General features: G+C 38.0%; 3 protein-coding genes across 8 annotated transcripts in view; 2 read left to right on the top strand and 1 right to left on the bottom strand.

The window, feature by feature from the left end:
• The first annotated feature begins 342 nt into the window (after window positions 1-342).
• Window positions 343-7,767, top strand: klhl36 (kelch-like family member 36). Of its 3 annotated transcripts, none has more exons than XM_058076359.2 (9): window positions 343-478; window positions 1,614-1,680; window positions 1,803-1,997; window positions 2,812-2,934; window positions 3,272-3,493; window positions 3,569-3,880; window positions 4,696-4,917; window positions 5,004-5,161; window positions 6,300-7,767. In XM_058076359.2, the coding sequence occupies exons 2-9, from the start codon at window positions 1,627-1,629 to the stop codon at window positions 6,889-6,891; spliced, it is 1,878 nt and encodes a 625-aa protein (XP_057932342.2). In that variant the 5' UTR covers window positions 343-478; window positions 1,614-1,626; the 3' UTR covers window positions 6,892-7,767. The 3 variants fall into 3 exon arrangements, with proteins under 3 accessions (XP_057932342.2, XP_057932341.2, XP_057932344.2); XM_058076358.2 differs by having other exon boundaries at window positions 350-513; XM_058076361.2 differs by having other exon boundaries at window positions 352-409.
• LOC131131564 (aldo-keto reductase family 1 member B7) lies at window positions 6,982-18,469 on the bottom strand. Its single transcript, XM_058076381.2, has 9 exons — window positions 18,034-18,469; window positions 15,997-16,173; window positions 15,726-15,842; window positions 14,664-14,717; window positions 14,481-14,597; window positions 12,929-13,041; window positions 9,203-9,290; window positions 8,311-8,394; window positions 6,982-7,159 (listed from the first exon to the last, which is right to left on the bottom strand). The coding sequence occupies exons 1-9, from the start codon at window positions 18,124-18,126 to the stop codon at window positions 7,073-7,075; spliced, it is 930 nt and encodes a 309-aa protein (XP_057932364.2). The 5' UTR covers window positions 18,127-18,469; the 3' UTR covers window positions 6,982-7,072.
• Window positions 18,470-19,486: 1,017 nt separating this feature from the next.
• The window catches only part of wwp2 (WW domain containing E3 ubiquitin protein ligase 2), a 38,702-nt gene continuing 31,699 nt past the window's right edge, over window positions 19,487-26,489 (top strand). For 3 of the 4 annotated variants that reach the window (XM_058076353.2, XM_058076354.2, XM_058076349.2), the window contains exons 1-5: window positions 19,487-19,539; window positions 20,416-20,497; window positions 22,044-22,200; window positions 22,597-22,718; window positions 24,668-24,805. In XM_058076353.2, the coding sequence (XP_057932336.2) occupies window positions 20,428-20,497; window positions 22,044-22,200; window positions 22,597-22,718; window positions 24,668-24,805 (487 nt within the window). In that variant the 5' untranslated portion in view covers window positions 19,487-19,539; window positions 20,416-20,427. Of the gene's footprint in view, window positions 19,540-20,005; window positions 20,154-20,415; window positions 20,498-22,043; window positions 22,201-22,596; window positions 22,719-24,667; window positions 24,806-26,489 lie in introns of those variants that run through there. The other variant, XM_058076350.2, reaches the window with a different exon arrangement.

Below are 26,489 nucleotides of genomic sequence, written 5' to 3'. Positions count from 1 at the left end.
ATAATGACTGGTGTATACAGGTGAGTAAAGTCACATATGAGTGTATTGTAATGGGTTGTTAAATAAATAAATATGATTGAGGTAGTAACAGAGGCAGTGATGGAAATATTGCACATTTGCATTATGCTAATGACCGGGTTTTAAACCCTATCATCCTGGAGTACCTTAACCTCAGTACCTCATTTGCTACTAAAAACATATTTATATTTTTTTATTCCTTGCAACAGTCAAAGATACTTATTTTGCTCTCTCGAGTAAAATAGCTAGTTGATTAACAGTTCAAAACATTCCTGTCATTTATTTTATTTTGAAAACTGACCGGAAATCCGGTTAATTGGCAAGGGCTTTCAAGTGGTCGGTACCGGAGCTGCACTCTGCATCAACGCTGCAACTCTGCGGACCACAGAATGTAAACTACAACTGTTTCTGACTTACTTGGAGACGTTTTCTTAGACTTTGTCATCCATGAGAAGCAACGGTTGGACATTTTCCCTCTCAACGGCATCCTGTATAGTAAGCAGTGGCATGTGCTGTTTAGCTATGTGTCGTATAGCATGCTAACGTCAATGTTACGAATTTGTTTGCTCCCTACATTGTATCTCTGACGTCAACACATATATGTAATGTATTGTGTTACAAGTTGTACATCCAATTTCCGAACTGTCTGAGTGAATCTATTCGTGATGGAAAACAAAAATATTAGAGGGGTGAGTGGGTCGATCCATACATCGATAGTACCCCAGCCAATGTCGGGTCGATACCAGCCTGATGATTCTGCACGAAAAGACTCACTCAATGTGTTGTGTGTTGTACAATGCTTTGTAGAGTACAAAAAATGACCTATCACAGGTCTGGAACAAGTTAAATGAACGATACTGTTTATTTTTGTAGTTTTAATTTTGAATAAGGCGGCACGGCGGTCGAGTGGTTAGCGCACAGACCTCACAGCTAGGAGACCACGGTTCAATTCCACCCTCAGCCATCTCTGTGTGGAGTTTGCATGTTCTCTCAATGCATGCGTGGGTTTTCTCCGGGTATTCCGGTTTCCTCCCACATTCCAAAAACATGCTAGGTTAATTAGCCACTCCAAATTGTCCATAGGTATGAATGTGAGTGTGAATGGTTGTTTGTCTATATGTGCCCTGTGATTGGCTGGCCACCAGTCCAGGGTGTACCCCGCCTCTCGCCCGAAGACAGCTGGGATAGGCTCCAGCACCCCGCACGACCCGTGTGAGGAAAAAGTGGTAGAAAACGAATGAATGACTTTTGAATAAAAGCTCTCTAAATAGGTTTTTAACACTAGTAGAGGCCTATAGACATAAAATAACACCCCTATAGTCACATTTACACAATCCATCCATGCATTTTCTATGCCGCTTTTCCTCACTAGCATTGCAGGGGTATGCTGGAACCTATCCCAGCTGACTGTTCGCCAGCCAATGGCAGGGCACATACAAACAACCTCGATGTGGGGGACGACTGTAATTGTATAATTTTGTTTTATCGCATTTTTATGTTTTGTTCTATTTTGTTGAGGAATTCCACCAATTTGGTATGAACTCCTATGCACGTTTAGAATTTGTTGTCTGATATCTGGTCATTTTTTTTGTTAGATAATAAGACATCATGGAGAATGGAAGCCGTGTATGTCGGCCCCACCAAATCAGTGAGTCGTCCAAGGTAAGTTCATGACAGATGTGTGATGAGAAGGTTGCTACTGTTTATATAGTGCATGTAACTGTAGTGACTGCGGAAGAGTGACCGTATCATTTTTTTGTCATTGTTGTGTTCTGTACCGCCAGGTGTTCTTTTGGGCCGATCATGCGGTGGAATTGTTGCAGGGCCTCAATGAGCAGCGACAACACAGCCGCTTCTGTGATGTGGTGCTGGTGGCCGATGAGCGGTGCTTCCACGCTCACAGAGCCGTGCTGGCCATCTCCAGCCCTTACTTTCATGCCATGTTTACGCTGGGCATGAGAGAGGAGCGGCAACCAAAGGTGTGTGTGTGTGTGTCACAGCATACAACTATGGTGCGTTCAAGGACCGCCCAAACAAAGTGCAAAATTTCAACACCCAAACTGAAATCTTTTAATAATGGGTGTTATATAGTAACTTAGCATGCAGGCCTCACAGCTAGGAGACGCGAGTTCGATTCCACCCTCGGCCATCTCTGTGTGGAGTTTGCATGTTCTCCCTGTGCATGTGTGGGTTTTTTTTCCAGGTATTCCGGTTTCCTCCCACATTCCAAAAACATGCTAGGTTAATTAGCGACTCCAAATTGTCCATCGGTATGAATGTGAGTGTGAATGGTTGTTTGTCTATATGTGCCCTGTGGTTGGCTGGCCACCAGTCCAGGGTGTACCCCGCCTCTGGCCTGAAGACAGCTGGGATAGGCTCCAGCACCCCTGTGATACTGGCAGAAAATAAATGAATGGTCTGCGCAGCGCCTGGATGGTGGACGAGTGGTTACCACTACCACTCAGCTTGGAGACTCGGGTTCGATTCCCCCCTCGGGCATCTCTATGTGGAGTTTCCATACTTCCGTACTCCGGTTTCATCCCACATTCCAAAAACATGCTAGGTTAATTAGCGACTGCAAATTGTCCATAGGTATGAATGTGAGTGTGAATGGTTGTTTGTCTATATGTGCCCTGTGATTGGCTGGCCACCAGTCCCGGGTGTACACCACCTCTCGTCCAAAGACAGCTGGGATAGGCTCCAGCACCCCCTGCGACCCTTGTGAGGATAAGCGGTAGAAAATGAATGAATGAATGAATATAGTAACTTGCATTTTCCTCATGCTGCCTACAGGTGGAGCTGTTGGGTTTGTCCTATGTTGGTTTGAAGGCAGTATTGGATTTCCTGTACAGTGGAGAGCTTCCATTGGATGGTGGGAACGTTGATTCCGTGCTGGAAGCTGCTCACCTCTTGCAGGTCAGAATCTGCTGTCAGACGATCAACGAATGAGCCTTCAAGGTCATAAAGCAGCAAAAACACCCCCAGACCATCACACTACCACCACCATATTTTACTGTTGATATCATGTTCTTTTTCCGACGTACGGTGTTAATTTTGTCATGAACACTGACCTTAACTGAGGAAAGTGAGGCGTTTGGATGTTATGGTGGTGTCTTTTGTGACCTTTTTATCTCATCCTTCATTGAAGTTACAAATACAATTTTTTATACAATATTTTTTACAATATGGAAAAATATATATTTTTTTATATTTCAACTAGGCCTTTTTTTTCTGAAAACCGATATTGCTTCAGGTGTGGCAGGTGGTGGATTTCTGCTGCCAATACCTGGAGCGGGAGGTGAGCGAGGACAACTACTTGTATCTGCAGGAGCTGGCGCAGCTCTACAGCCTCCAGCGCCTCGACACCTTCGTCGACGACTTCATCCTCACACGCTTGGCCAGCCTCTCCATCACCCCTGACTTTCTTCGAGACATCCCTTTGCACAAGCTCGTCACGTACCTCTCCAGTAACCAGGTAAGTGCCTTTCCTATGTGGTGACAATGACAAGGCGGTCTAAGTAACCCCCTGGGCTCCTATCATGGCCGGCAGGTCCATCACGACGGTGAGCGGGAGCTGTTTGACACGGCTCTGTTTTGGCTGGCTCAAACTCCCGAACGGAAAACCCACGCCCAGCAACTCTTATCCCGCATCCGCTTCCCACTGATGCCAGTCGGGGACCTGGTGAGCCGGGTGCTGCCGGAACTGCAAGCACTTTTACCGGAGGATGGTCTTTGCCAGGCCATGGTGGAGGAAGCGTTGGCGTACCACAGAGCCGAGAACCAAAGCAGACAACCACTTCTCCAAACGGAACAAACCGTATTGAGGGGAGGAGTGGAAGGCCTTCTGCTGACTGGTGGAGAGGTACTTCATTCATTCATTCATTCATTCATTCATTCATTCATTCATTCATTCATTCATTCATTCATTCATTCATTCATTCATTCATTCATTCATTCATTCATTCATTCATTCATTCATTCATTCATTCATTCATTCATTCATTCATTCATTCATTCATTCATTCATTCATTCATTCATTCATTCATTCATTCATTCATTCATTCATTCATTCATTCATTCATTCATTCATTCATTCATTCATTCATTCATTCATTCATTCATTCATTCATTCATTCATTCATTCATTCATTCATTCATTCATTCATTCATTCATTCATTCATTCATTCATTCATTCATTCATTCATTCATTCATTCATTCATTCATTCATTCATTCATTCATTCATTCATTCATTCATTCATTCATTCATTCATTCATTCATTCATTCATTCATTCATTCATTCATTCATTCATTCATTCATTCATTCATTCATTCATTCATTCATTCATTCATTCATTCAAACGCAGTCTGACAACTTTCCGATTGAGCGGCTACAAGATACCTCAATCAGATTTGGGAAAGGAATATTTCACCCCCGTGAATCCGATTATATATTCATTGGGATTGGCACTTTTCTTTGGGAATGAGGTGTATACAAAGGTTACATTCTTTCCGTTTGAGCAAATAACCCGAATGGAATTGGAATATTTGGGTCCATGTATACGTGGCTATTGAGTCTGAATGGGCCAATTCCCGTGACTCCAACCTGATGGTGGATACCGTCATTTCCTTAGCAAATGAGACTCACATGTCTCCATGATACTGTATTCCTCAGGTGTCCGAGCGAGGGGAGGAGCTCAGCGCTAATGTCTGCCGGCTAAATGGGGAAAACTGGGAGATAGAAACCCAGCTTCCAGCCCAGCAAAGCCACCACTGCCTGGCCGTGCTCGGAGGCTTTATCTTTGCTGCCGGCGGCAGTTCGTCCAGGGACAACGTTGGAGACGCCGCATGTAACCGGCTGTACAGATACGATCCCCGCCACAACCAGTGGACCAACGTACGATATCGCTAATAGGCCTTTAGAAATACTGGAATACTTTTACCAGCAATTACCAGTGTATTCATTATTTCTATGTCTTCCAGGGCGCTCCAATGAATACCCCCCGTGTAGATTTTTACCTGGCAGCAGTGGGGGGCTGCTTGATCGCCGTGGGTGGAAGGAACGGCTTGGGAACGTTGTCCTCTGTGGAGCGATACGACCCCGCGGGCAACTGCTGGTCCTATGTGGCGGGACTACCAAGGTACGTAACCTTTAGATGCATAAGTGGGTCAAAACTGACCCGGTCAGGTTGTTTTCTTGAAATATCTTCATAATGAACATTTTTTATCATTTCATATTCCAGGTATTCCTCAAAAAACACGTTTTTGATATCATGCCATTCACATTTTTAACTTACCTTTTATACATTTTAAGAAATTTTTGTTTTTGTGTTGCTACCCCAACCTTCCATAAGTGGGTCAAAAATGACCCGGTCAGGTTGTTTTCTTGAAATATCTTCATAATGAAAATTTTGTATTATTTCATATTCCAGGTATTCCTCAAAAAACATGTTTTTGATATCATGCCATTCACATTTTTAACTAACCTTTTATACACTAAAATACTGTGATCTTACTTACTTCATTCATTTTGTACCGCTTATCCTCACGGGGGTGCTGGAGCCTATCCCAGCTGCGGGCGAGAGGCGGGGTCCACCCTGGACTGGTGGCCAGCCAATCCCAGGGCACATATAGACAAACAACCATTCACACTCACATTCATACCTATGGACAATTTGGAGTGGCTAATTAACCTAGCATGTTTTTGGAATGTGGGAGGAAACCGGAGTACCCGGAGAAAACCCACGCATGCACGGGGAGAACATGCAAACTCCACACAGAGATGGCAGAGGGTGGAATTGAACTCACGTCAATTAACCTAGCATCACATTCATACCTATGGACAATTTGGAGTGGCTAATTAACCTAGCATGTTTTTGGAATGTGGGAGGAAACCGGACTACCCGTGGAAAACCCACGCATGTACGGGAAGAACATGCAAACTCCACACGGAAATGGCCGAGGGTGGAATTGAACCCTGGTCTCCTCGCTGTGAGGTCTTCTTATTGTGACTTATTAATTAGTACAAGTAATTAAGCATTACAAAAAGCTTAAAGATGACCTATTATGCTAATTTTTGGCGCTTTGTATCGAGTTGTGGACTCCGCACAGATAACCCACATAGAAAGCTTTCTAGATCCTCCAGATTCTGCACCTCTTTTTGCAATGTTATTATGGACTTCCTGCTTTCGACCCAAGCGGTCTGTTTAATTATTCATCGTTTACTAGTTTTTGTCCTCATGTCTTCCAATTTGACAGTCTGACTAAATGTCGTGACAGGTTGACGTACGGCCACGCCGGCGCCGTCCACCAGGGCGTGGTCTACATTTCCGGCGGACACGATTATCAGATCGGACCATACCGCAAAGATGTCTTGTGTTACGATCCATCCCGGGAAGTTGACGCGTGGGTGGAATGCCCGGCCATGTCTTTGGCTCGGGGCTGGCACTCCATGGCCTCCCTCAACAACCTCGTCTACGCCATCGGGGGCAGCGATGACCACGAGGCTACCGACGAACGCTTTGACATCCTTCAAGTGGAGTCCTACAACCCGCGCAGCCGCCAGTGGACTCAGGTGGCGCCGCTCCTGTTGCCAAGTAGCGAGGCGGGTCTAGCGGTTTGGGCTGGGAGGATTTACGTACTCGGTGGCTACAGCTGGGAAGCCATGACCTTTTCCAGGACCACTCAAGTGTACGATCCTCATAAAGATGCGTGGTCCAGAGGGCCGGATTTACCCAAACGCATCGCGGGGGCCTCTGCTTGTGTGTGCACCATTAAGCCCCCGTTGACATCGCCGTCTCCAGAAGGAAACCAATCATCCAACCAAGCTGAAAGATCAGCAAGGACTTTGCCCAAAAACGTCAGGACCTGACTTGTGAGTGACATGTCTTGTATGACTTGGCCTTCTCCTCGTGTCACATGACTCGTACAAGCAACATTATGGAATTTCATGCTATTCATTTATTTATTTATTGTGTATTGTGTAGAAAAAGAAAGATAAGCAAAGTGCCAAATCATCCATTTTCAGAAATGATACAAAAGATGGCGTGGATTTACTCGTCAAGATGGAGGGCCCTCCAGCCTCGTTCCAATCCCCTCAGTGCCCTCATGTCTTCTTCGCTCAGACAGAAGTCAAAGATCTGTGCAGAACAACAGCATGGCAAGCTTTCAATAAGAACGCATCTATGCTCATCCATATGCCGATATTAAGAAAAAATATCCATATGTGTAACATGACATATCTCCTATGGTGGAATGAACACATGTGTTGTATACAGCATTTTTTAAATAATCAGTTTTCATGATTTGGGAAAAAATCCGATACAGATATTGACCTATGTTTAATTTTTATACTAATTTTTAGACTACTTGACATATTTTTAGTCAAGCAAAAATGGCGAAAAGTGAAATAAAAAAAAACATCTACTGTAAATACAACCAATATAATAGGCATATTCTTTATAGTTTAACCCTTAGATGCATAAGTGGGTCAAAAATGACCCGGTCAGGTTGTTTTCTTGAAATATCTTCGTAATGAAATTTTTTTATCATTTCATATTCCAGGTATTCCTCAAAAAACATGTTTTTGATATCATGCCATTCACATTTTTAACTTACCTTTTATACATTTTAAGAAATTTTTGGTTTTGTGTTACTACCCCAACCTTCCATAAGTGGGTCAAAAATGACCTGGTCAGGTTGTTTTCTTGAAATATCTTCATAATGAAATTTTTTTATCATTTCATATTCCTGGTATTCCTCAAAAAACATGTTTTTGATATCATGCATTCACATTTTTAACTTACCTTTTATACATTTTAAGACATTTTTGTTTTAGTCTTACTACCCCAACCTTCCATAAGTGGGTCAAAAATGACCCGGTCAGGTTGTTTTCTTGAAATATCTTTGTAATGAAAATTTTTTATCATTTTATATTCCAAGTATTCCTCAAAAAACATGTTTTTGATATCATGCCATTGACATTTTTAACTTACCTTTATGTAACACACAATGGATCCTCCCATTTTCTATTGTTGTACGGGGTCATTTTCTTTTTCAAAGATGTAAAAAAGTGAAAAATGAAGATGTTTCTAACATGAAATCATTCTTGTGTGGTCCTAAATATAATACTAAATATCATACAAGTGATTATTCCTAACCAAAATAGCAAAATTGTCATAAAAAGGCATTGATTCTAGTATGGGTGATTTTTGAGCCACTTATGGAAGAGTGTAGGGTCCAGTCACTCGTGCATCCAAGGGTTAAATACGTAGATCCACATGAGCTCTACCTTTGTGTTTTCAAGAATATGATGAGACTTGTCACTCCTGGGAATGACGGCAATTCCTTGCTGTACGTGGTACCTCAGCAATACCTGGGAAAAAAAAAAACAAACATGTTTACAGATATACTTTATCACTTGTCCTTAAAGGTACATACAGTGCATCCAGGAAGTATTCACATTGTCCACCTTTTGTTGCGTTATAGTATTATTCCAGCATGAAATACAGTAATCCCTCATTTATCACTGTTAATAAGATTTCCGACAAGTCGGATTCTGTGTTTATAAATTGAATATTTTTGTGGTTAAAGCACAAAAAACCTGTTTAGTATGTTTCTTAACATTATTAGAGCTCTCTAGACATGACATAACACCCCTATAGTCAGATTGACACTCCTGTTACCCAATGTCGTCTGCATAATTATAGAAAACATGACATTTTAAACAAGACAACAACACAGACTCACACATTGGCTTTGACAGCGTACTTCCTGGTGGCTATTGTCTCATCAATGGCACCCAGTGGCCAGTGTGGAATACTACTCTATGCCGCTATTTGAGGTTAGGAAGGGACTCACGATGCACTTCAGTGGCGTTATTAACAAACGGAAAACCTACATGCAGTGAACATTCACACAGGAGCTGCTGCCAGTCACAACTCGCACTCTCCACACTGTCAACCATGCTAACGCTCAGCTAGTCAACGCTACACACACGGCACTGGCCTTATATTTGTATTTTTGTTCATACTATATTCGACTAAGCTTTTTTAGTCATCCACGACACAGTAATAATTTAGTAATTTCATTTGAAAAAACGTGAAATTCAAACTGTACATTTATTTTGAAACTCCAAATTCTTTCCGGATGCGCTGTATGGTATAGTGCGGCCCCAAGCTGACCTGTGCAGGGCTGCGTCTGTGCTTTTTGCCGATTTCTGCAACCACTGGGTCTTGCAGGAGTTTATTTGGGTCGGCACCTTCTCTTAATCTGGTTAGAAGAAAAAAAGCAAACAGTCCAACAACAAAGCAAAATAACGCAGGGGTGTCCAAACTTTTTCCAGCGATGGTCACATAGTGAAAAATGAAAGGATGCAACTTATACTAAGAAGGTATACAGTATTTTCTGGACTATAAGTCGCTTCGGAGTATAAGTCGCACAAGGCAAAAAATGCATAATTAGGTAGTAAAAAACGTATATAAGTCGCTCCGGAGTATAAGTCACACAAGGCCAAAAATGCATAATTAGGTAGAAAAAAAACGTATATAAGTCGCTCTGGAGTATAAGTCGCTCCAGGCCAAAAATGCATAATTGGGTAGAAAAAAAACATATATAAATCGCTCTGGAGTATAAGTTGCACAAGGTCAAAAATGCATAATTAGGTAGAAAAAAACGTATATAAGTCGCTCCGGAGTATAAGTCGCACAAGGCCAAAAATGCATAATTAGGTAGTAAAAAATGTATATAAGTCGCTTCGGAGTATAAGTCACACAAGGCCAAAAATGCATAATTTCAGTAGAAAAAAAACGTATATAAGTCGCTCCGGAGTATAAGTCGCACAAGGTCAAAAATGCATAATTAGGTAGAAAAAACATATATAAGTCGCTCTGGAGTATAAGTTGCACAAGGCCAAAAATGCATAATTAGGTAGAAAAAAAAATGTACATAAGTCGCTCCGGAGTATAAGTCACACAAGGCCAAAAATGCATAATTAGGTAGAAAAAAAACGTATACAAGTCGCTCCGGAGTATAAGTCGCACAAGGCCAAAAATGCATAATTAGGTAGAAAAAACGTATATAAGTCGCTCTGGAGTATAAGTCGCACAAGGCCAAAAATGCATAATTAGGTAGAAAATTTTTTTATATAAGTCGCTCCGGAGTATAAGTCACACAAGGCCAAAAATGCATAATTAGGTAGAAAAAAACGTATATAAGTCGCTCCGGAGTATAAGTCGCACAAGGCCAAAAATGCATAATTAGGTAGTAAAAAATGTATATAAGTCGCTTCGGAGTATAAGTCACACAAGGCCAAAAATGCATAATTTCAGTAGAAAAAAAACGTATATAAGTCGCTCCGGAGTATAAGTCGCACAAGGTCAAAAATGCATAATTAGGTAGAAAAAACATATATAAGTCGCTCTGGAGTATAAGTTGCACAAGGCCAAAAATGCATAATTAGGTAGAAAAAAAATGTACATAAGTCGCTCCGGAGTATAAGTCACACAAGGCCAAAAATGCATAATTAGGTAGAAAAAAACGTATATAAGTCGCTCCGGAGTATAAGTCGCACAAGGCCAAAAATGCATAATTAGGTAGTAAAAAATGTATATAAGTCGCTTCGGAGTATAAGTCACACAAGGCCAAAAATGCATAATTTCAGTAGAAAAAAAACGTATATAAGTCGCTCCGGAGTATAAGTCGCACAAGGTCAAAAATGCATAATTAGGTAGAAAAAACATATATAAGTCGCTCTGGAGTATAAGTTGCACAAGGCCAAAAATGCATAATTAGGTAGAAAAAAAATGTACATAAGTCGCTCCGGAGTATAAGTCACACAAGGCCAAAAATGCATAATTAGGTAGAAAAAAAACGTATACAAGTCGCTCCGGAGTATAAGTCGCACAAGGCCAAAAATGCATAATTAGGTAGAAAAAACGTATATAAGTCGCTCTGGAGTATAAGTCGCACAAGGCCAAAAATGCATAATTAGGTAGAAACATTTTTTATATAAGTCGCTCCGGAGTATAAGTCACACAAGGCCAAAAATGCATAATTAGGTAGAAAAAAACGGATATAAGTCGCTCCGGGGTATAAGTCACACAAGGCCAAAAATGCATAATTAGGTAGAAAAAACGTATATAAGTCGCTCCGGAGTATAAGTCGCACAAGGCCAAAAATGCATAATTAGGTAGAAAAAAAACGTATATAAGTCGCTCCGGGGTATAAGTCGCACAAGGCCAAAAATGCATAATTAGGTAGAAAAAAAACGTATATAAGTCGCTCCGGAGTATAAGTCACACAAGGCCAAAAATGCATAATTAGGTAGAAAAAAACATACATAAGTCATACTGGAGTATAAGTTGCATTTTTTGTAGGTAATTTATTTAACTACTCGACCAAAACAGACATTACGTCATCTTGGAAGGCAAGTTCTAACATTAATAAAAGAATAGAGAACTGGCTGAATAGGTGTAAGATATGCTAACACAATGCTTATTCAGATACACAAAAAATAAACATGAACAGAAAAGGTGTCCAGTGTTTATGGAACATAAACACTTTTTTCATTTATAAGTCGCTCTGGAGTATAAGTCGCAGGAACAGCCAACCTATGAAAAAAAGTATGACTTATAGTCCGGAAAATACGGTATATATTTCTAGAAAAAGCATTATGATATTGTGATAAAGCCTATAATCCACTTTGCTTTCTGCTCCTGTTTTTTGCTGTTGTTTTTTAAATATTTTTCAAATATTGCAACTTTCTTCTTAATTTTTTGGGGGTAAAATTATGACATTTCCATAATATTTTGACATTGTTCCCATTGTTGTCATTGTTTCTGTCCAAAAATTAAAACTTGATTTTATTTTGTTTGCTTCTCATAATATTACAGCTTTTAAAAAAAGAAAAAATTCTACTCAATACCAAAATTACATTATTTTTCTTCTGAAAAATCGGCAACTTCATTCTCATCTTTCTCTTAATATTTTGGCTTTATTCTCTTAAAATTACAACTGTTTTTTTTTTCATTGCTGCTGTTTTTATTCATGTCGTTACTTTTTGTAAATGTTCATTTTATAATTATAGGTTTCTTCCCATATGGAACCTTTTCCTCAAACTTATTTTCCAAAAATGACAACTTTATTGTTTGTTTCTCATCCCATTCCATCTTTAAAAAACACCATCTTTTGTTTTAACATTTAAACTTTATTCTGCTAAAATGATGTTATTTTCCCCTCATAATTCTACCAAATTATTATTGTAAAATTACAGCTTTTTTGTGAGATTGCAATTTTTTTTTTCTCTGAGTATTTTGACTTTATTCTTGTAAAATTAGTGCAGATTTTTTCATTGGTGCTGTTTTTATCCATGTATGTAGCTTTTTCCTCAACTTAATTAAAAAATTTTTTATTTTGTTTACAACTTTAAAAAACTTTTTTTTGTCTTTACTATTTAAACTTTATTTTACTAAAAGGATGCTATTTTCCTCATAATATTACAAAGTTATTCTTCTAAAATTACAACTTTTTTCTCTTAATATTTTGACTTTACTGCTATTACTGCTGATTTTTCAATTTTTGCTGTTTTTCTTCTCCAGTTTTCTTGTTAAATGCTATTTTTAAAACGTGCCACCACCTTGCTTTCAAATCCATTTTATTTTTTATTTGTTTAAAAAGTCACAAATATTTCTCCATAGAAAGGAAGCTAACAAGCTAAATAGTTGACTTTGAGTTGAGTTTCTTGTCGATGTCATGTCAGGTCGTGTCTTTGTTCCAGCTTTAACAATGATGATGCTAGCAGCTCATGCAGTGGTTCTTACAGATAAATAAATCAATATTATCAGGTTATGAATACTATTTCCACACTGAAAATAAGTGAGAACGTGTATGAATGATACTGTAAAACTTACAGTTGCGGTGGTCTTGCAGGGGAGCCAAAGGGGCTGAAGGCTATCAGGGCAACATTCCGGGATTTACAGAATTTTGTCAGCTCTGGCTGTGTCAGGTATGGATGTAGCTCCACCTGAATAGACACCAAACAGTTCGCCAATGAAGTACATCCACTGATACGTTCCCAATCGAAGCTAACTGGCAACTATGGTGACCCTTAGATGCAGAAGTGGGTCAAAAAGGACCCGGTCGGGTTGTTTACTTGAAATATTTTCGTAATGAAATTTTATTTTTATCATTTTATATTGCAGTTATTCCTCAAAAAACATGTTTTTGATATCATGACATTCACATTTTTAACTTACTTTTTATACATTTTAAGACATTTTTGTTTTTGTGTTACTACCCCAACCTTCCATAAGTGGGTCAAAAATGACCCGGTCAGGTTGTTTTCTTGAAATATCTTCGTAATGAATTTTTTTTATCATTTCATATTCCTGGTATTCCTCAAAAAACATGTTTTTGATATCATGCCATTCACATTTTTAACTTACTTTTTATACATTTTAAGACATTTTTGTTTTAGTCTTACTACCCCAACCTTCCATACGTGGGTCAAAAATGACCTGGTCAGGTTGTTTTCTTGAAATATCTTTGTAATAAATTTTTTAAAATCATTTTATATTCCAGGTATTCCTCAAAAAACATATTTTTGATATCATGCCATTCACATTTTTAACTTACCTTTTATACATTTTAAGAAATTTTTGTTTTAGTCTTACTACCCCAACCTTCCATAAGTGGGTCAAAAATGACCCAGTCAGGTTGTTTTCTTGAAATATCTTCGTAATTAAAATTTTTTTATCATTTCATATTCCAGGTATTCCTCAAAAAACATGTTTTTGATATCATGCCATTCACATTTTTAACTTACCTTTTATACATTTTAAGACATTTTTGTTTTTGTGTTACTACCCCAACCTTCCATAAGTGGGTCAAAAATGACCCGGTCAGGTTGTTTTCTTGAAATATCTTCGTAATTAAATTTTTTTTATCATTTCATATTCCTGGTATTCCTCAAAAAACATGTTTTTGATATCATGCCATTGACATTTTTAACTTACCTTTATGTAACACACAATGGATCCTCCCATTTTCTATTGTTGTACGGGGTCATTTTCTTTTTCAAAGATGTAAAAAAGTGAAAAATGAAGATGTTTCTAACATGAAATCATTCTTGTGTGGTCCTAAATATAATACTAAATATCATACAAGTGATTATTCCTAACCAAAATAGCAAAATTGTCATAAAAAGGCATTGATTCTAGTATGGGTGATTTTTGAGCCACTTATGGAAGAGTGTAGGGTCCAGTCACTCGTGCATCCAAGGGTTAAATAACCCATAAAAAGCCGTAGCGACGACCTAATAATATGTGTCAAAACAACTTTATGGCAGATGAAAAGTGAAGAAAAAGTTGACGAATAAATAGATGACATATGACATCCTTATTCCTGTGGTAATAATAATAATAGAGTAATAATAATGCCTCTATATAGTTGTGATTATCATACCTGATTGACAGCAGGAGGAATTTTACAAAAAGCAAGAAGTCTCTCCAGCTGCATGATATTAAAGTTGCACACTCCGATGTTCTTTACTTTCCCTGAAGCGAGCAGTGCTTCCATGCCCTGCATCCAGGAAAAACATCTTTTCAACACTAAATTTAAAGTAAATTTAAAGTAAAATGTTCTTACCCTCCATACGTCCACATAATCTATAGAAGAAGCTTCATGGTCCTCACACGTTTCCTATGGAAGCACATTTAAGAACATTGAATTTAGCTGAAATATGTTTACTGTTTTTCAAACTTTTTGCCATAATATGACATAACTGTTTCCCCAATTTTGTCATAATACTAAATGACATTTTTCATTATTGTTCCTCATAATATTACAGATTTATTGTTATAAATTGCAACTTTTTATGTATTTTTTTTAACTTTAGTTACAACTGTTTTTCCCGTTTTTGCTGTTATTGTTGTTTTTTGTAACTAATTCATTCATTCATTCAACTTCTACTGCTTATCGCTGGGGGTGCTGGAGCCTATCCCAGCTGTCTTTGGGCGAGAGGCGGGGTACACCAACCATTCACACCGTAACTATTTCACATTTTTGTAATTATAGTATTCCCACAATATAGCTTTTTCCACAAACCAATTAAAAAATATACAACTTTTTATTATGAAGTATAATGATATTATTCTTGTAAAATTATTACTTTTTCTCATATAATTATTTTATAATTATAATAATTTATAATTATTATATATATTTTTTTCGTGATATTTTGACTTTATTCTTATCAAATTACTCCTCATTCTGAATTTTTGCTGTTATTTTTAATTGTTCCCTTTAAATGACATTTTTGGAATGTGCTGTGGGTCAACAGAAAAATTGCTGGCTGCCGCAAATGGGCCCCGGGCCACACTTTGGACATCCCTGCCCTCCAGTATTAGTATTATAACAAATATATAAAAAAAATTGAATAATAAAGTAAGAATTCAAAAAAAGTTTTACCCACTGTATGTTACATATTTATGTTATAAATATTACTTGTGCAGATTGATGCACAAATGTTTAATTTGCTCAATAATTGCTTGATATTATTATTGTTTATATTAGTCATATAGTAATAATATGTATGCTAAATACACCTGGATTGGTCAGCAGTCAATCACAGGAGTATTTATTTCTATTTGCTTTTCAATGATACCCCAAACCAAAATTCATAAAAATTGCGGACGCCATGACACCGACCTTTATTCCAGCGGGGGAGTGTAGGAGGTATAGATCCAGGTAGTCCAACTGGAGATCTTGCAAGGATTTATTGAGACACAGTGGGATGTCTTCCAGTCCATAATGCGTACGCCGCAACTGAAGACAGAACAATAAATGTTCTTTTAAATGATACTTTAAGATATTCAATCACATGATGTCTCAAGACATTTCTGGTACGCTCTTCTTCAAGACTCGTCCAGTATTTGTACTTCTTTTCCATTCATGTTCCTCCTGCTGTTTTTCACCTCACCTTACTGACGATGAACATGTCCCGGCGACTGATGACGCCCTGCCGCATCATGGAGCCGAGCGCCTTGCCAATGTCCGCTTCATTGCCGTAGCAGTACGCAGTGTCAATGTGGCGGTAGCCAGCCGCGATGGCGGCCTCCACGGCGCCCTGGACGGACGTGCGGGGAAGATGGCAGGGCTGTAACAAGATGCACGCCGTCTTAATCAGACATTGGCCAGGCTTTTTTTTGCCATTTTATTATCATAATATTATAACCCCAACCTGATTTCCAAAAATTCTGACTTTATATCTTATTATTTCTAATAATTATTATAATAATAATTAATAATAATTATTATTTCTAATAATATTATGACTTAAAAAATATCTATCCAATTAAAATTTCATGATAAAATAATATATATTAATAATTCTAATGGAATAATAATCACATTATAATCTTTTTTCAAAAATTAGAACTTTTGCTTGTGTCTCAATAAGACAACTTTTCAAAAAAAAATGTTTATGGTAAAATGACATTATTGTTTACATAATATTGTGAGTTTATTCTCGTAATTTTTTTTTCTTGTAAAATTTTGACCTTATTCTCATATAATTTCCATGGTTAAATTTTACAAATATTTCAAATCTCTTCTTGTGTAGTTTCTTACAATATTATGACTTTATTCGCATAAAATGTTTACTTTATTCCCGGAATATTAGAACCTTTTCACTAATTAAAAAAAAAAATTGCAACTTCAGTCTTGGTTTTGTTTGTTTATCATAATATTACATTCATTCATATGGTAAAATGACATTATTGATTACATAATATTGCAAATTTATTCTCGTAAAATTTTTATATATTTTTTTTCAACAATTCAACTTTTTTCTCGTCATATTTTGACCTTATTCTCAGATAATTTCCGCAGTTAAATTTTACAAATATTTCAACTCTCTTCTTGCATAAAACATTAACTTTATTCCCGTAATATTAGAACCTTTTCACTAATTTTCAAAAAAAATTGCAACTTCAGTCTTGGTTTGGTTTGTTTCTCATAATATTACATTCATTCATATGATAAAATGACATTATTGATTACATCATATTGCGAGTTTATTCTCATAAAATTTTTATTTTTTTTTCAACAATATTTCAACTCTCTTCTTGCATAAAACATTAATTTTATTCCCGTAATATTAGAACCTTTTCACAAATTTTCAAAAAATTGCAACTTCAGTCTTGGTTTTATTTGTTTCTCATAATATTACATTCATTCATATGGTAAAATGACATAATTGATTACATCATATTGCGACTTTATTCCCATAAAATTTTATGATTTTTTTTCAACAATATTTCAACTTTCTTCTTGCATAAAACATTAACTTTATTCCCGTAATATTAGAACCTTTTCACAAATTTTCAAAAAATTGCAACTTCAGTCTTGTTTTTGTTTGTTTCTCATAATATTAAATTCATTCATATGGTAAAATGACATTATTGATTACATAATATTGCGACTTTATTCACATAAAATTTTTATTTTTTTTCAACAATATTTCAACTCTCTTCTTGTAAAGATTCTCACAATATTATGACTTTATTCACATAAAACGTTTACTTTATTCCCGTAATATTAGATGCCATTTCTCATGATATTACAACTTTTAAAAATATGTATTTTTCATATTTCAGCTTGTAAAACAACCATTATTTTTCCTCATAATATTACTTTATTCTTGAGAAATTATGTTATTTTTCTCATTAATTTTTTTAAATTTAAATTAAAATAAATAATTTAATTAATTAATTTATTAAATTTAATTTACAAGTTTTTTCTCTTAACATTTTGACTTTATTTTGTAAAATTACTGTGGATGTTTCCATGTTTATTTTTCATTTTGTTGTGTAATTATATTTTTTGAATAAAAATAAAAACATAGTTACTATATGGCCCCCAGCCTGCTGCTTGGACACCTCTGCCATATTCTATTTTCAGCCAACAACCAATCAGGGACAAAACTGTATACTTAATGAGTGTTAGTCAACTTTACCTTCCATGTCCCCAGACCCAAAAGTGGCATTTTTGAGCCATCATTGAGTTGGATACTCCTGGCCGCTTGCGTTCCTTCCGTGCTGTAGTCCATTGACGTGACCCTGCTGATGTGCCAACGCTGCACACATCAAAACCGTGTCTTCCTTCTTTCTTGCTGAGTCGATCCTTCCTTCCTCTTTCCAAAAGTCACTTCATGTATTCGTGCAGCAACCGTCTAGCTAACCTTGCCCGGCGGATACTCTTCCGCGCTTCTGTTGTTTCAACTCAGGAGTTAATGATTGCACAACACCTCGCCCCCATGAAGCACATGTGAAAAGGCGGTTCGAAGGTTGTTCTTCGCTTCCGAGTAGCAACCACTCACACGTGTTGTGTGAGTGGTTGCTACTGTCATACTTCCCTTATTTCCATTATTTTCCTTTCAAGGGGCAGTTTTGCATCCTACCCACCCCATAAAAAAACGTATGCTGTGTAAAGAGAACCTATTATGCTCATTCCCGTCCCTTTGTATTGAGTTGTGGACTCCTATAGAGCAGCTACACACAATAACCAGCACGGAAAGCTTTCTAGTTTTTCCAGAATCTGCACCTATTCAGCAGTATTTCTTTGGATTTCTTGCTTCCCGAAAAAAACGGTTTGTTTTAATTTAATTCCGCCCACGGCCCGCCTCCAAGCCATCTAACATGGTCATTAACACGATTTCTGCAGGTTTATCAGTGTTTAAAAAACTCGGGTAGAGCGACTAATTGTGGTGAGAAACGGCTATTAGCAACCCCACTCCATGTATGCACACTATATAATACTACACAACTTTTACTCCATTAGTTATGCAAAATAAACACAGTTCAGTTTAGACGCTGATAAATTGTTACTTCTGGCGACCAAGTAACGTTGGCAAGGTGTCGGACTTTGTGGCTAGTTTGTGGGCTAGTCCAGGTGCATACTGGTCCGTGTTCACAAAGCAGTCCCGTGTGAAATAGTGTTGACAGATTAAAATGTATTTCTTTTGCTGGTAGGGAATCAAGTACTCCAACCACTTGTGTCTGATGTTTGCCGCGTTAGGAATTGTAAACTAATGTAGCTTTCAGTTACACCAGAAAGCATTTCAGGCCGACAAACAGTACAAACAGATCACTGTCTCTTTTCAAAACTATTGTATTTTTTTTTTACAAAAATGTATTTGCATATAATAGTATTAAATATATATATTTTTTATTTTACTTTCAAATAAAGAAAAACGGCGCCATCTGGTGGCGAACTGCCCGTGCTCTTATATGCAGAAGCTACAGCATCTCACTCAGTATTGTTTTTTTTTTTTAATTAATATATATGAATGGCATGTGGCATCTTCACTGTACCAGAAATATAAATTTTAAAATATGATACCTCACGTAATATTGTCAATATGCCGGAAATGGAAGTTAAAAAAAAAATACGTCACGTGGTATTGTCACTTGGCCGGAAATGGAAGTTCACCCGCTACGGCAGAGGAGCACAGCTGAGAAAGGTAATAAGGAAGTCAACATTTGAGACATTTTTAGCGTGTCAACACACTCACGTTACTCTGTATGAACTACTAAGGACGCTTTACTTCTTTACGGTCGATCAGAACAGGTTTTATGCGCGTCTTTTTTCACGAAACCCCCACAAAGCTAGCTCGCTACCAGTTAGCCTCTTGTAGGTCAATTTTACTGGCAACATACACACCAGAAGTTATTGGCGTGGTCGTTTCAAAATAAAGGCGCACACGCCGCTCACGTCAACACAACGGTTCCATTGTTTATTTTGAGAGAAACGACCCGCGTATTACGTTGTATTGAGTCCCACATACATCAGCTTACGTTCTGTTTCGAATTGTAGCTATATTCATTTTAATTCCAATTCATCACCGTGAGTTGGCAAAACAGACCGGAAATGCGAACGCTGTCTTTTCGTGAAATTTACTGCGCTCGGTTGAAACGCCTTCCACTGTCTTCCGTGTTGTTATTAGAACGCGTCGGTGGGTGTTAAATGACGGAGCACTGGAAGCAGTTTTGGGATTAGGATGGGATGCTTAGGTGACCTACGGATAAAGTGATTCCTATTTACCGCGAATGTAGATGTACTTCAGTCGTTCATCAGGTACGCCATTCCGATCCAAATGCTTTTGTTGCGAAAGCTTAATGGTTTTCAGGTGGAGGTGCGATTGCAAGTCAGCAGTCACCTTGGTGAGGTTAAACATTGTGATCTTTATTGGATTGCTTCACTGGAGAAGCAGGCATGCTCTCTGACCTTGCGTCAAGGTTTTGGTTGACACATGTCATACGCTTTATGAAAGATGTCTCATATTTGTGGACTTCCCTTCTTTTATGATGCAACAGAACTATATGTATGTACGTTTCAGCGCTGTGACGTCATGGCAGCCGCCAGCGTGACCAGACCTGCTGGCGTTCACTCCATTGAAAAGTCTCAGTTGATCCTAAAAGGTAACACGACCTCTTGATCCTTCACAGTACCGTGGCATGTGGACTTGTAGCTTTCCAGGTACGCCGTGGTTACGCTTTGCTTTTTTTTTAACTTGGCTAACACGGTTGGGTGGATCGGGTTCCAATCGCCGCTTTGGGAATCTGTGCGGAGTTGGCATGTTCTCCTCATGTGTGGGTTTTCTCCAGGTATTCCGGGTTTCCTCTCACATTCCGAAAATGCCTAATGTGAGTGTGAATGGTTGTTTGGTGATATGTGCCCTGCCCGTATAGACAAGGGTGTACCTCGCCTGTCGCCCAAAGTCAGCTGGGATAGGCTCCAGCATACCCCTGTGACCCTAGTGAGGATAAGCGGCATAGAAGATGGATGGTTTATATATATATATATATATATATATATATATATTGATTTTTTAAAATAATAATTTTAAATAATTTAATATAATTTGACTCTCCTTTTTTCCCCTTTGTTGCTGTTGTTTAAAAAAAATCAAAATGGCTGAACTACATTTGTGGATTTTTTCCAGTGTTTTCCTATTTTTATTTTTATTTTTATTTTTATTTTTATTTTTATTTTTATTTTTATTTTTATTTTTATTTTTATTTTTATTTTTATTTTTATTTTTATTTTTATTTTTATTCAACTGTGCAAAGTGGTGGCTGTCATTAGGTTGCAGCAAAGAATATCAGTTCTCAACAAAATTAGCGAGAAAATCATCTTTCTGTGACAACATACGTTTCAAGCATAACTTTCACTTTGACATATTTAGCCAAAATGTCTAAACAACAATACCAAAACAAATATTGCACCATGAGCGACTTATTTTACTATTTTCACGTTTGCTACCGAGCTCTGTGTGTGCAAGCTTTTATTTTTATTTTTATTTTTATTTTTATTTTTATTTTTATTTTTATTTTTATTTTTATTTTTATTTTTATTTTTATTTTTATTTTTATTTTTATTTTTATTTTTATTTTTATTTTTATTTTTATTCAACTGTGCAAAGTGGTGGCTGTCATTAGGTTCCAGCAAAAAATATCAGTTCTCAACAAAATTAGTGAGAAAATCATCTTTTTGTGACAACATACATTTCAAGCATAACTTTCACTTTGACATATTTAGCCAAAATGTCTAAACAACAATACCAAAACAAATATTGCACCATGAGCTACTTATTTTACTATTTTCACGTTTGCTACCGAGCTCTGTGTGTGCAAGCTTTAAAATGTGTCTTCAATCCCTAACATCCATCGTGCCAACACTGCAAGATGTTTCCACTTCCTGGTTCCTGTGCAGCATATATTTAAACGGGAGCTTAAAACTGCATCAAACGTGTTCTCGTCTATTGCAGCGTTGCATCATCAAACCCCCGTAAAAGACGTATAAATACGTGGGAGCAAGCGGTTGACTTGAAAACCAAAGTATAAACACGTCTTTGGTAGCGACGCGTCTTTATCACGCACACGAACGTTCCGTTGTCAAAGTACAGGAATGAATTATCTTTATCGTATAAACTGTACTATTATTCCCTGTCTGATGTCTTCACAGTGGTGTCGGCAAAGCCGCAGTCTCCCAAGCTGCCGAGCCGTCATTCTCGGGTCAGCTCCTTCGTGGAGGTGACGGCAGACGGCCTGTCCAGTGAAACCAAAAAGACGGGCAAACGCACAGGACACCTGGAGCTGCAGTGGAACGAAGACCTCACTCTGTGAGAACCTTTGTTGTACTCCTCAGACATTTGACTTTGAGCTTTACTGATTTTGTCCAATCACGATGGTTATTGTTTACGTCTGCATTTTCATTTGATACCAAATTGAAAGGGAAAGTTAAACATGATTAATCAATATTAAGTACAAAAATACATACAACCAGCAATAAAGCCTCCTTTTTTGGGAGAACCCTCACTCCCCCCACCAGGCGTGCACACGCGGCACAGGGAGGGATTAGCCGGCATTAATGAAATCTTCCAAGATCAAACACATGAGAGTTGGCGTACCCCACTTTGAAGAACCTAGGATTTACATGACGCATGTTCAACAATGAGAGGATTTGTTGTTGTTGTTGTTGACGACCCATAAAATTGCCTTGTTTTGACATTTTCCAGGAACGTGACGCCTCAGAGTCGCCTGGATTTGAAGCTGTGGAGCTGCCACACGCTGAGGAAAGAGTTGCTGGGGAGCGCCACCATTGACTTGCTGGACACGTTGCACATGCATGATGGCAAGAGTAAGGACGCACTCAACACACACACACATACACACAAAATTATAGTCATAAACACGGAAAATGCAATAAATGCAGACAGGACGCAGTATGCTTCATTTACCGAAATCGGGCGACCCAATGAATCGATAATTAAATTAATTTCCCAACCAATCTAACATCAAAAAATTATTGTCCCTTATTATTTGCCCTATTTGTGTACATGAATATGAATGATTGTTTGTCTATATGTGCCCTGTGATTGGCTGGCGACCAGTCCAGTGTGTACCCCGCCTCACGCCCGAAGACAGCTGGGATAGGCTCCAGCAACCCCCGCGACCCTTGTGAGGAAAAGCGGTCGAAAATGATTAAATTAAATTAAATTAAATTAAATTAAATTAAATTAAATTAAATTAAATTAAATTAAATTAAATTAAATTAAATTAAATTAAATTAAATTAAATTAAATTAAATTAAATTAAATTACTGATTATGTGATGCACTCAATTGTAATCTGATGCATGTTCCATTGAAATAAATAATAAATAATAATATTTGGGTGTACCCTGCCTCATGCCCGAAGACAGCTGGGATAGGCTCCAGCACCCCCCGTGACCCTCATGAGGATAAGCGGTAGAAAATGAATTAATATCATGCATGGGATATTTGAAATGAGGTGTCTTTGGCAAGTAGAATGTGATAAAAAAAAAAAAAAAAAAAAAAAAAAAACCTCAACAGAAAACTGTAGTTACGCCATAAGGCCACCAGATGGCGACAAAGACCAGTAGAGGCCCAACGTTAACACTGAAAAGCAAGGGCACTACAAATGAATAGGACCAATGTGCCTTGCACTGTTTCGGCCGCTATGATGGTGAACACAATCTAGAAATTACATCATAAACATGTCCTCAGCGAGGAATTAATCCAATAGAGGGGCCAAAAGACCACGTATGTCATTTTTCACGTTCCCCAAAAACAAAGATACGTGTTCGACATGTGTGACTGATGTTGATTTAGGGTAGATTTATTCATATTTAAAGACAATTTCTATCAACATTTAAACTTTTTCTTGATAAGTTATGCCTTTTTGCTCAGTTCTCCTACTTTTGCTGGGTGGTCTGCAGGTGGTCCCTGCACTACACTTTGGAAACCCATGCGAGGTGGACCTCCACTCATTCTTCGCCTCGCTCTGTGAATCACCTTTGTTGATCGCTTGTACTTAAAAGGGACCTATTATGTTTATTTTTACTCACTCCTATAGAGCAGCTGCACACAATAACCCACACTGAAAGCTCTCTAGATCAGGGGTCTCAAACTGAATTTACCTGGGGGCCACTGGAGCTAGGGTCTGGGTGAGACTGGGCCGCATCAGGTTTTCCAAAAAAACCCCAACGCATTTATAAAAACAGAAAAATTTCACATTTATACTCTTTTTATTTACAACATATTGCGCAACTGCAGGGTCTTGAGACACATGCTAACTCGCAAACTAGAGAGCTAGCGACCTAAACGGTAGCCTTCAAGTTATTTCCTTTAAACTTAAATAGCCAAAAACTTACCACTTCCACACGGATAGGGAGGATAACTATTAACAGTTATTTAACCTTTAACATGAACATTAATCAAACGTAATCATTTTTTCTGGGTACATGATACCATACAGCATCCATATCAAACTTGCGCGGGCCGCACTAACATTAAACTTTCATATCAAGGCGGGGGCCTCAAACTAGTGACCTGCGGGCCACGTGTTTGAGACCCCTGCTCTAGATCTTCCAGAATGTGCACAGATTCCAGCTTTATTTCCTCGGATTTCCTAAATGGTCTGTTGTTAATTTGAATTCACCTGCGGCCCGCCCACTCTGCTACGATTGGCCACACTCCCAAGCAGAACTTAATTTCTTTCTTTGTAGTTGATCGCCCATTCTCTTCCGTCCTCAGCACATCATGGTTTTGTCTCTTATCTCACTTAGTGGAGAACGTCCAGCTGAGCCTGGCGCTGCAGACGGAGAACAAAGGCTTGGTTGTAGCGGGAGGCGAGCTCAACGTCTGTCTGGACGGCCTGGTTGTTGATCTGGGATCACTGCCCAATGGCAGCGCGGCAGCAGACAGTGAGTCCCGCCCTTTTACACGCACGAACCAACACCACATTCACCAGCGCACGCACGGCCGTTTTCACAGAGATAAGTACTGAGATGTACTTTATATCCACGCCTGTGCGTGCAGTCAAAACAATGTTTTGCTTATTCACTCGTACTAACTAAAAATAGACAGTTTTCTACCCAAAATCCAGATATAATCCGATCTGAAAGGTCACTTCAACACGTCACCGGACCTCATTTAGTTGCCGCGTGCATCAGCAACTTACAAACATAAAATAAAATAAAAATAAAATACAGAGAACATACTAACTCCTTATTTCTAAAATGACAAATACGTCAACTTGCTGATATAGTTCATCTTCAAACAGCCTCACCTCCTACTTCGGTACGTGACAAATTAAATTAAATTAATATATTTTATATATAAAATTGTATTTTATTTTAAAATAAAATAAATTTTTTATAACATTTTATAAAATTATTTTATTAAAAAAAATTAATAAAATAACATTTTATAAAATTTTATGTTATTAAAAAATAAATAAATAAAAGAGCATTTTATAAAATTTTATTTTATAAAAATTAATAAATATTTTTTTAAATAAAAATAAAATTTTTATAAAATTTTATAAAATTTAAAATTAAATTATATTAGAAAAGCAGGTATGGTACCCATTATGGCATTGGATGCTCATATCATCTTGTCAAATAAAACTAAAAAAATTTAAAAAAACTACAAAAAAAAATATTATATTATGAAAGCAGGAAGTGAACAAATGTAACAGTTACTGATTGTAAAAGTACCAGATGGAGGGGTAGGATTTAATAAGCTTTGCTTCTTCCTACTCCTTTTGGACATGTGGAACTGGGAACTGATTATGGGATGCACTCAATTGGAATCTGATGCATGTTCAATTACCATTACCAAATAGAGTTAAACTCACATTTTGCAATGCTTTTTATGGAACAGCATATCTGTGATATGTTGAAATATGCCTGCCTAATACTGAAAGATGCAAATTTGACATATCCCGTTTGAACGCGAACACGCATGCCAGCATGACAGACTCGTGATAACATGCCTAACAGTGTGCGGACTCATGGAAAGTACATTTTGTGTGTGTCCAGCTTATACGTGTACCTCTACAGGTCTACAAAGTATTCAGTATTCAGAGGTGAAATCTTCCCGCTGTGTTTCCCCAAACCGCCAATCCAATATGTGTTTACGAAGCCTGCTGCTGCGGGAAATGAGCAAAACCTCCAAACTAACAGAGCTGCGTTCACAGTCGGAACAGAGAGCGCCACAGAGCAAGCGGCTGAATGCAGGTCACTATGAGCTATGCATAAAGGCAGCTTACATGTACTTCGCACACGCACACATTCATGAAGGGGAAAAAAAACATACGTGGCGGCGTGTGCGTTTGCACACGCGCACACGGCTCCGTGAATATGAGGCCATAAAATGTTCAAATGCACAAAAGAACACAGTACCTCTACTTTAAGTGAGCACATTTCTGTTCACCAGCCCCCCCAACCCCCTGCCCCCAAAACACACACACACACACAAGCGCTTTCATCCCTGCCACTGCAACCTAGGAAAGGGAACCCCCCCCTCTTCCACCGTGCGCACTGCTCAGGATCACAGGAGGCCATTGTCCTGCTGTTAGAAGTCAATTACGCAATTCCCTGCAAC

Source organism: Doryrhamphus excisus, linkage group LG1 (assembly GCF_037039965.1).
Source record: "Doryrhamphus excisus strain RoL-2023G ecotype Guam linkage group LG1, RoL_Dexc_Guam_v1.1, whole genome shotgun sequence".
Classification (NCBI taxonomy): Eukaryota; Metazoa; Chordata; class Actinopteri; order Syngnathiformes; family Syngnathidae; genus Doryrhamphus; species Doryrhamphus excisus.
Note: the sequence above shows the minus strand (reverse complement) of the source record. Positions and strands in the feature narration are given on the sequence as shown.

Bases quoted from the DNA above. Each gene is read 5' to 3' on its own strand.
- klhl36 (XM_058076359.2), top strand. From the start codon at position 1,627: ATGGAGAATGGAAGCCGTGTATGTCGGCCCCACCAAATCAGTGAGTCG. The intron at 1,998-2,811 runs GTGTGTGTGTGT...TGCTGCCTACAG, and splicing joins GAGAGGAGCGGCAACCAAAG to GTGGAGCTGTTGGGTTTGTC. The intron at 3,881-4,695 runs GTACTTCATTCA...TGTATTCCTCAG, and splicing joins TTCTGCTGACTGGTGGAGAG to GTGTCCGAGCGAGGGGAGGA.
- LOC131131564 (XM_058076381.2), bottom strand. From the start codon at position 18,126: ATGGACTACAGCACGGAAGGAACGCAAGCGGCCAGGAGTATCCAACTC. The intron at 13,042-14,480 runs GTATGATAATCA...GTGTCTATTCAG, and splicing joins TTCCTCCTGCTGTCAATCAG to GTGGAGCTACATCCATACCT. The intron at 7,160-8,310 runs GTAGAGCTCATG...TGTTCTGCACAG, and splicing joins ATATTCTTGAAAACACAAAG to ATCTTTGACTTCTGTCTGAG.